The sequence below is a fragment of the Grammomys surdaster genome, unplaced genomic scaffold, assembly GCF_004785775.1.
Source record: "Grammomys surdaster isolate TR1022 unplaced genomic scaffold, NIH_TR_1.0 166, whole genome shotgun sequence".
Lineage (NCBI taxonomy): Eukaryota > Metazoa > Chordata > Mammalia > Rodentia > Muridae > Grammomys > Grammomys surdaster.
Genome location: NW_021604614.1, coordinates 12,928,562 through 12,938,343, shown reverse-complemented (window position 1 = coordinate 12,938,343; position 9,782 = coordinate 12,928,562). Strand labels below are relative to the sequence as shown.

The 9,782-nt window shown below is 45.5% G+C and overlaps 1 protein-coding gene across 1 annotated transcript; it reads right to left on the bottom strand.

Moving 5' to 3' along the window:
• Window positions 1-7,086: 7,086 nt before the first annotated feature.
• Il31 (interleukin 31) lies at window positions 7,087-9,070 on the bottom strand. Its single transcript, XM_028765951.1, has 3 exons — window positions 9,055-9,070; window positions 8,734-8,882; window positions 7,087-7,488 (listed from the first exon to the last, which is right to left on the bottom strand). Exons 1-3 carry the CDS (start codon window positions 9,068-9,070, stop codon window positions 7,087-7,089), a joined length of 567 nt encoding a protein of 188 aa, XP_028621784.1.
• Between the last annotated feature and the right edge of the window lie 712 nt (window positions 9,071-9,782).

Genomic DNA, 9,782 nt, shown 5'->3' with positions numbered 1-9,782 from the left:
TAGGAGAGAGAGAGAGAGAGAGAGAGAGAGAGAGAGAGAGAGAGAGAGAGCGAGCGCGCCTGGGCCTAGCCCGTGGTCATTTGAAACCTAAGAGCTCAATGATACATCTCCTCTAACAAGGCCAATGTCTGCTCCTTCCTAAACAGTCCACCAACTGGGGATGCAACATTCAAGGATGGCCTGTGGGGGCCCCCCATTCAAACCGCTGCACTGCAGCAAAGCGGGGAAAACCCAGGTGTAAGCTTCAGATGTTATTGGGTGTCATTCTTTTTAAAGACATTGATTTTATTTTATGTGTATGAGTGTTTCGCTGGTTTTTCTTGATGCCCGGTGCCCACAAAGGTCAGAAGAGGGCGTCAGAGCCCCTAGAACTGGAGTTACAGACAGCGGATTCTGGGAATCCAACCCAAGTCCTCTGCAAGAACAGCAAGTGCCTTCAACTGCTGAGCCTGCTCCTGATGTTATTTTTTTTTAATATTTTTACTTATTCCTTAATAATTTCATACATGTTTATATTTCATGTCCCTATTCAGCCTGTTACCTTCTTATATCCCCCTCTGACTCCTCTGAGTGTCTTCCCAACAAACCCCCCTCTCTCCTACTTTCATATCCTGTGTGTGTGTGTCTATATTCATGTCTCTCTGTGTGTGTGTGTCCATGTCTGTGTGTATGTGTCTCTGTGTGTCCATGTTTGTGTATGTGTGTGTGTATATACATACGTGTGTGTGTGTGTGTGTGTGTACGAAAGAGAGAGAGGGAGGCCCAGAGTTTAATTAGTATTTGCTTGTATACACATGAGTGTGGTGTTATTTACTGAAGCATGAACAACTTACCAATGGCTGATTATTCAGCACTGATGAATAATGATATTCCTTACCCCTGCAGCCATTAACTATCAATAGGTCCTCAGGAGGACCTATTAAGGACCCCTCAGGAGTCCTTTTAAGTTGATTACCTCAGGTGTTTTGTCATGGCAATGAAAAGTGAACATGCGTAGTAATTATACAGACCAATAACAGTTTATTTAAGTACCACATACTGTACCTACATCTATATGCTATCCATACCTTTCGGGGAGGGTGTTGAAGATTGAGTCCATGTTCTTGTACATACAGGCAACTGCCCTGTCACTAGGCTCTACCCCAGTCCCTGTGCTATACTTTTATATGATAGTGGGACAGCAGGCTTCTTTATGCCTGTATCAGCATGTGTACACATGAATAATGCGTTGTACCACAACATTACGACAGCAGTCAGTGGGAACACCGGTGTATATGACTGATGTACCATTGATCAGTGTCCAGTTCAGAAGAATCATACACAGTCTACACATTGGATAAGTGGTATTTATGTTACATAAAGTATAGATCAAGGGCTAGACAGATGGCTGAACAGTTAAGAGCACTGACTGCTCTTCCAAAGGTTCTGAGTTCAATTCCCAGCAACCACATGGTGGCTCACAACCATTTGTAATGGGATCTGATCCCTTTTTCTGGTGTGTCTGAAGACAGCTACAGTGTACTCATATAAATACAATAAATCTTTTGGAAAAAAAACATGAAAAAAACTGCCCACCACCCAAGAAAAAATTAAAAATAAATAAATTATAGATCAATAAAGTCATTCAAATGCATCTCATAGACCTACCTAGACACTAACTCAGAATTTCCAGGTTTAAAATCCAGGAATCTGGCTTTTGTTTAAACACTCCAATAGTATAACACAACCAGCTACATAACTTTGTTCAAGACACATTAAGGCTTTTGTGACAATGACAAACACGAAGACTTAGTCACGCCTGACGCATGCGTGGAGTCCCAGCACTCGGGAGTCTGAGTCAGGAATATTGCTGCGTCCAGGTAAGCCACGCTAGGCAGCATGACCCTCTCTCAAAAACAGAATAGAACATTAAGATACAAGAGGACCCCGCTGGATGCGGAGGGAGACTTGGTGACTGCACACAGCCTGAGCCCACCCACTGGTCTGGTTCCCAAGAGTTTGAGATGCACCACCAAAAGACGCATTCCACAAAGTGAAATTATAAATTTTATTACTAGGAATATTAGTGTGTACATGGTATATGTGTGTAAACGCAGGCACATGCATACTACAACCCTTGTATGAAAATCAGAGGGCAACTTCCACAGGTCAGTTCTTGCCTTCCACCTTGTGTTTGAGACAAGTCTCTCTTATTGCTGCTATGCAGCACGATGTATGCTGACGCATGATCTTTGGTGTGATTCTCCTATCTCTGCCTCCTATCTTACCATAGGAATGCCGGGATTACAGATGTGTGCCACTGTATCTGGCTTTGACCTGAGTTCCGGGAATCAACCTCAGGTCTTCAGACTTGGGTGACAGGTGCTTTACCTGCTGACCCAACCATCTCCTGAGCCCAACAAGGTAGAATTTATTTTGCAGTTTACCTCTTCACTGGAGAAACTGTCCAGTCAAATGGGGAATTAAGGAAGAGAATCAGAAATGTCACAAGATGTCTCATCCCTGCGAGAGCAACTAAGTAGATTTTTTTAATGTATCTCTGTATGGTGTGTGTGTGTGTGTGTGTGTGTGTGTGTGTGTGTGTGTATGCATGCGTGTGTATGGTGACCAGAGGACAACCCCAGATGTTAATATTAGCCTTCTACATCATCTGAGACAGGGTCTCTTGTTCACCACGATCTGTGCCAGGCTAGGTGGCCTGTGATTGTCCAGGGACTTTTTTTCCTATTTCGTTTCCTGGTCTCATCATAGGTACATTGGAATTACAGATATGCACCTACCACGTCTGGCTTTACATGGATGGGTTCTGGGTCTTCTTGCTTACACAGCAAACACTTTACCCAATGAGCTGTCTCCCAGCCCAGCAATGTAGGGTTAATTGGAAAACTTCTGTGGAGTCCCCCAACCTGGGGCTGAGTCATCTCTGGAACTGTGGCCTTTCAGTGACTGGAGACATGCTGAGAGACCCTAGCTCAGTCCCTCTTCGCGCTGATTCCAGTGGAGCAGGAAGTTACGGATGCTAGGTAGGGACAGACAGTGGCCTGCAAAATCACTGTGAGCTCATTGCTTGTCACTGCCAAAATCTGGGGCACTGTGCAACTACTGAGACCTTAGCCTTCCTGTTCCTGAGTAATTGGCTACCCTGTGGTCCTCATTTCTTCCTGTGAGGATTAATTTCCCACCATCTGTGCTGTTTTGCGTCACTGGTTCCTTATTCAAAGTCTGACCCCCTGTTGTCGTGATTACTGAGAAGGCTTCACATTTCCAGGTAGCATGGTCTACTTGCCACCGAACACACATCTCTATTGTCAAAAACAGTCCTCAAGCAGAGCAGGGACATTCTCAGCACACGGCTGATCCAAAGCTAGATCACACACATCAGTGACAGAAACTCAAGCAAACGGCTCAAGTGTGGCACCTGCCTGGCCTCTTTACCTGACCTTTGGAACCAGCTTCTCCGCCCAATAGAAATCGGTCTGGTTCTTGTCTCCAGGACTCAACTGGAAGTAGATAGTATGTCAGTCAAATGCAATCCTCCAAGAGCGGGGCTGTTCCATCGAACCTGCTGTGCTGATGGGAATGGAGAACGTGGCCATCAAGCCACTTGGACTGTGCTCAGTACAGCTGAGGAACTGAATTTTTAAAATATCCCCAGAGGCTGGATGTGGCTTCCAGTGATATCATCATGAGCACAGCAGGGGAAAGATTCCAGCTTGATCCCAGCACAAAAACAAACGACATAAGTCAAGCACGTGGCACTTGCCTATCACCCAGTATTGAGGAAGCCATTGGAGAAGGAGAATCACGAGCTCCTGGGCCAGTCAGGGCTACATAGCTGAGTAGGACCTTATCCCAAAGCAAAGAGCCAGGCATGGTGCCACACACCTGTAAACCAGGAGGCCAGGCCAGGTAGATCGCTATGAGTTCAACACTAGTCCGGTCTAAACGTTGACTTCAGGCCATCCAAGATAATACTCACCAGCCCACCAGGTAGAATATGTGTCCTTATACCCAACAATGATGCAGGATTTCAGTGCACTGAAGAAAACCACTTCATAGGTGTCAAGGCTAGTAGTAATTCCTTAAAAAAAAAAAAATGAGTTCGAGGACAGCTTGGTCTACAGAGTGAGTTCCAGGACAGCCAGGGCTACAAGAGAAACCCTGTCTCAAAAAAACCTTAAAAAAAAAAAAAAAAACCTAAAAAAAAAAAAAGAATCCTCAGATTTGTCCTGCCTTCCATAAGGAGGTATAACCAAGAGTTTCTGGACATTTTTGGAAACCATCACCAGAATCACTCATTACCAGGAAGGTACATGAAGCCATCCCAGCTTCCTCTAATTTCATATTTTCCTGGGGATCACTGCAGCAGTATGGTGATTTTCTGTTTCCCCATTCCTGTTTTCTTTATATATGTATATGTATGTGTATATGTATGTATTATATGTATGTATGCTTATATAAAATATATACATATAGATAATATATATACTTACATTCATATATAACATGTACGTGTACATATATATATATATGTTTTCCAAGACTTTTTTTTTTTTTGGTTTTTCGAGACAGGGTTTCTCTGTGTAGCCCTGGCTGTCCTGGAACTCACTCTGTAGACCAGGCTAGCCTCGAACTCTCGAACTCAGAAATCCACCTGTCTCTGCCTCCCAAGTGCTGGGATTAAAGGCGTGTGCCACCACTGCCCGGCAAGACTTTATTTTTTTAATATTTATTTATTTTATGTATGTGAGTACACTGTAGCTGTCTTCAGACACACCAGAAGAGGGCATCAGATCCCATTCCAGATGGTTGTGAGCAACCATGTGGTTACTGGGAACTGAACTCAGGACCTCTGGAAGAGCAGACAGTGTCCTTAACCGCTGAGCCATCTCTCCAGCCTCCAAGACTTTATATGTTTAATTAGAATTCTCTAAAGAACATTTGTCTGCCTCCACTATTTCTCTGGTAAGTCATTTCTTTCCTGGTGATCTCATGTCTGCTTTTTTTTTCCCCCTTTGAAAAGACATAGAGTTATGTTTTGTCTTTACTTTTCAGTTTTGGATGACTTTTCTAATAACGAAAGTGTCTTAAGACAATGTAAAATAGTGATGGACTGCCTCAAAGGGCAAGGATAGCCAAACATTGCCATGGAAGACAGAGTGTCTGGGGATTCCAAAGCCTGCTATGAGCCTGCAGCTGTACTGCTCTGAGTGTGCTTGACCATGGATGAGCCTGGTATGAGATCAGAATAGAGAAACCCACTAGAGCAAGAATGGGAAGCCTGAGTCCGAGCTCCATAGCTTAGACCCCCGACCACATCTCCCCTTCTGTGCTCTTGGGCTCATGACATCTTTGCTTGCTTTGGACTTTAGTTTTTCTAAACAATGAAAGTACTGGTTGAAGCCGGGCAGTGGTGGCACACGCCTTTAATCCCAGCACTTGGGAGGCAGAGGCAGGCAGATTTCTGAGTTCGAGGCCAGCCTAGTCTACAGAGTGAGTTCCAGGACAGCCAGGGCTGCACAGAAAGAAACCCTGTCTCGAAAAACCAAAACAAAAAAAAAGAAAGAAAAAAAAACAAAAACAAAAAACACTAATCAACCAGTACTTTTTTTTTTTTTTTTGGTTTTTTGAGACAGGGTTTCTCTGTATAGCCCAGGCTGTCCTGGAACTCACTCTGTAGACCAGGCTGGCCTCGAACTCAGAAATCGGCCTGCCTCTGCCTCCCAAGTGCTGGGATTAAAGGCATGTGCCACTACCGCCCAGCTAAGATTCATGGTTCTTGGCAGGAACAAGTGTGAAAATGAACGCTCAGGAGACTTCAAAACCGTGACTACTGGGCTGATGGCTTATCTCATGCTCAAATCCTAACATGCTCAAGGCCCTGGGTTCGATTCCCCGTGTTTTGATAAACAAAACTAAGCTGCCAGACCCATGCTTAGACCTTGCCAGTGAGCAGGTGGGATCAAGGTTTTGTGTTTCCAGCATGATATTGCTGCTGAAGGTTCCCTGATACCTTTGAGACCCCTTCCATCCAGACGCCCACTGAAGACCTTCCTTACTACTGCTCAAGGACTTGCTACTACTCAAACAGCAAACCTTTATGTCTTCTGTGAAGATGTCCCTATAGAATTGGTCGAACAGGTGACCTGGGAATGCAATGGGAATTGTGCAGTGGACACTGAGTTACTGCCCTGTACCAGGCAGCACACCAAATGCCCCTGAGACTCAGTCACTGCCCAGGGAAGGACTGACGTTGGGCAGAATAATGCAGTACAAGCTGGAATCTGGGTATATCACCAAGCAGCTGTGTAACCTTGAGTAAGTGACTAAATGACTTCTTTCCTTAGTTTCCCAGACTACATACCAAAAGGACAATGATCAGACTTATGACCTGGAGCAAAGCTGTTTATCAGACACGTGACGCTGCTGGGATTATTTGTTCGTGAGTGGAGGGAGGAGGCAGCAACATAAACACTATTTCCAGAACATTCCTATCCTCTAATTTCTTTTCTTTTCTTTTCTTTTCTTCTTTTTAAAATAGAGATGGTCCCAGAGTCATGTGAGAACAATTACCAAGGCCCTGGACCTCCTCCCCCAACCCCTCCCCTTCTCCAGCTTGCTCCGGCCCTGCTCACTCCAGACCAAAGGTATTTATTTATTTATTTATTTATTTATTTATTTATTTTACGTAAGGACATTGTTACTGTCTTCAGACACCCCATAAGAAGGCATCAGATCTCATTACGGATGGTTGTGAGCCACCATGTGGTTGCTGGGATTTGAACTCATGACCTCCAGAAAAACAGTCAGTGTTCTTAATCACTGAACCATCTCACCAGTCCCCTGTCTTCTGATTTCAACCCCATCATAAACTCCAAAACCGATGATGAAATCATGTCAGTATAATTTATTAAATAGACTCTGAGGGCTCCTCCATGGAGCGTTAACAAACTCAGTACATAAATACCAATAAATAAATATAGCTGCCACTTCCAGCCCCTATAGGGTAGAAAAACAAGACTTAAGTGGACATAATAAAGATATATAAATAACAAGATTAGTAACGACGGCACAGTCTCTTTGGAGTTAAACCTTACTCGAGCTCAGCCCTTCAGGACAGGTATTGTTGAGGACACTGGGCTCCTCCCTCCATTGCTGTGCCGTAGCCTGCAGTTCTGCCATGCAGTCTGAGAACCGCTTTAAAACAGTAAGCATGAACACTTTTTGAGCATAGGCATTTTTTTCAGGCCCAGAAATGTCCACATTCGGAGGGCCGCAGTTGCTGATGTCCTCTAGCCGTTTCGTGACCTTAGTAGTATCTACTGTGTTCTCACTCAATTCTTTGACTTTCTCCAGATGTGCTTTGATAACCGAGATGCTGGTTATTGCTTCCTGGCTCAAGGTGTTGGTTAATGCTTCCTGGCCCAGGCTGAAACAGGGCAGCTGTAGTGACTCGTTCACTGATATATTATATGCCGGCCCTCTGCTCTGTAGAAAGAAGAAGAGGTTTGTAATAACCCCTACAGATCTGAACAGCTCCTTCCCAGTTCTTCCTCTGTGTCTAGCCTGCCTCAGACCTTACCCAATTGGTATAATAGCCTTGTGAAGCTTGAGCCATCCCTAACCCTGTGTCTACAGGAGTCGAAGGCGTAGTTGGCTTATAAGCGAGAAGACATGGCATACCCACCGAGGTCAACCATGACTCTTAAGGGCGCTCCTACCCACTCTTCCCTCCTGCCCCTTTGCCCATCTGACTGAGGCTACCCCCAGCCTTCTGCAACCTGTTCTCGGAGGCTCAGTGACTGAGGTAAGTGGGAAAGGGTCCTTATCTGTGTTTCCATGAAGCTTCCCTCTTTTCATGTCTCCGTATGAATGCCCCTGGCACCATGTGCTGATAAAGGGTGGTCTGTGCTGGCCTGGAAAGGCCTCTGAGAGGCTAGGGAGAGTTTCTTAAGAAACTGAAGGACTCAAGGTCCTTCCTTACCCTTCTTCCTCCTCCAAACTGACAGTTTTAGGGTAAGACCAAATTGTTAAGACCACATCAGCCTTGCTGGCTCAGTGCATCTACCTTTAAGTCTATTACAGCCAAAGCCAAAGCTTAAATGCCCAAGCAGATGACAAGGACAATGTTAACACCACTGTCGCTTCCAGTTTCACTGTTACTTGTTTAACTGAAGAGGTCCTGAGGAAATGAAGTATTCACACTTTCTGGGTCTTGTGCTATACCTGTGCCAGGATCTGGCAAGGCAGGGGCCATAGCACATAGACAGTTGCCTAGTCAGTCAACTGCAGAGGTATCAGAGACCCAAAGGAAGATTTTCAACCCTGCTTCCACTAGGACATCTTTTTGCTGCTTAGACTGGTTCCCATCGCTTTCAGGGGATTCCTAAATCAAGCTGGCCCATCTCTGGAAGGATGCACTTCCAGCAAGAATTTGCATTTAGTAGGACTATGAGCCAGACAGGTTTGAGATAAAGACTGCTGTGAGCACACATCCTATAGTGTTTGGGCAGCTGCTGAGGCTTGGGTCCCTGAGCTAGCCTGCTTCTGTCTCTTCTGCTAGTGCATTTACCCCCTGGTGAACATTCCACCCCAACCAAATTCTGATTTGTCCCCATGACTCTTTGGCTTCCATAGCTGGTTTCATATCGAGAAAGAATAGCTGTGCTAGAGAGCAAAAAAAAAGACATTTTAAAGAAATGGTTTAGAAAAAACAATCTCAGAGGCACTTACATAGTTTTCATAAAGAACCTTAGACTCATGTTCCAAGAGTTTAAGTATGAGGGTTATCTTGCCTCGTGTTAGTTCACCAAAGGGCGGCCTGCAGATGGCCAACCAGGGTGCTATACAGCAGAGCAGCACCAGGGCAAGCTTTGTTGGTCCTGGAGAAAGAGAAGGATCCCATGAAGCTTATGGGTCAGATGCCCCTGCCCACCCCAGCTTCAGTTACACCAGCCGCCAGCCAGCATCCACTGGGGGGCAACCATTCCTGTCCCCTTCCCCTAATAAGAGCCATGGAGTTGAAGCCATGGTGAGCTGCAGAGCCAGTGGTACCTGTGTGGAAGATCATGGTGATGGTAAGAGAATGAGTAAGGCCTGCTTTGCTGGTGGCCTCTGGAGCCTGATGTGTTCGCCATGGCCACCAGGCAATATATAAAGGGCTGCCGAGGGGAAGAAGATCAAAGGCCCGCCCATGGCAAAACCGTTGCTCAGCTTTTCTCCAGAAAACATTTTCAAAATGCTGCCAACCTCGGCTCGGGGAAAGCAGGGCTGGAAGGAAATGCTGAGGTTACCCTCAAGGCAAGACAGAAGCTTGAGTCACATGCATACACAGGCACACACACACACTCACACACACATACATACCACACAGGAAGGCATAAGCATCTTGGGCATCTCTTTTTACTTGGAAAGTGCTTGCTGATTTAATGAGAGGAAATTTTGAAGCCCAGAGTTGAAAAGTACAATCACAGGGGAAGAACTGACTTAGGCTTGAGGGTCAGTGCCCTGCAGGGAATTTTAAAGAGGAATATTTATAGGCAAAGAACCACTGTAAGCTCCACAGAGCAATCCATCTGTGGGAATTCCTGAAGCATGGGGATGGCTCTAATGAACACAGGGAAGGTATGAGGAGAAGGCGTCTGTGCTCCAGAGCCTGCCCTCGGCCTGGGGTTCTTACCTGCACCTTTGTGACTTCTGGCTCTAGGACCAGAATCAGGGCTCAAGAGTTTCTGGTTGCATCTTCCAGTGCCCAAGTAATGGGAGTGGGGGCGGGGCAGTTA

What these genes read in the sequence shown, in the direction of transcription:
- Il31 (XM_028765951.1), bottom strand. An exon ending in AGGTTCTTTATGAAAACTAT is followed by an intron (nt 7,489 to 8,733) that starts GTAAGTGCCTCT and finishes TTCTTTCTACAG; the next exon opens with AGCAGAGGGCCGGCATATAA.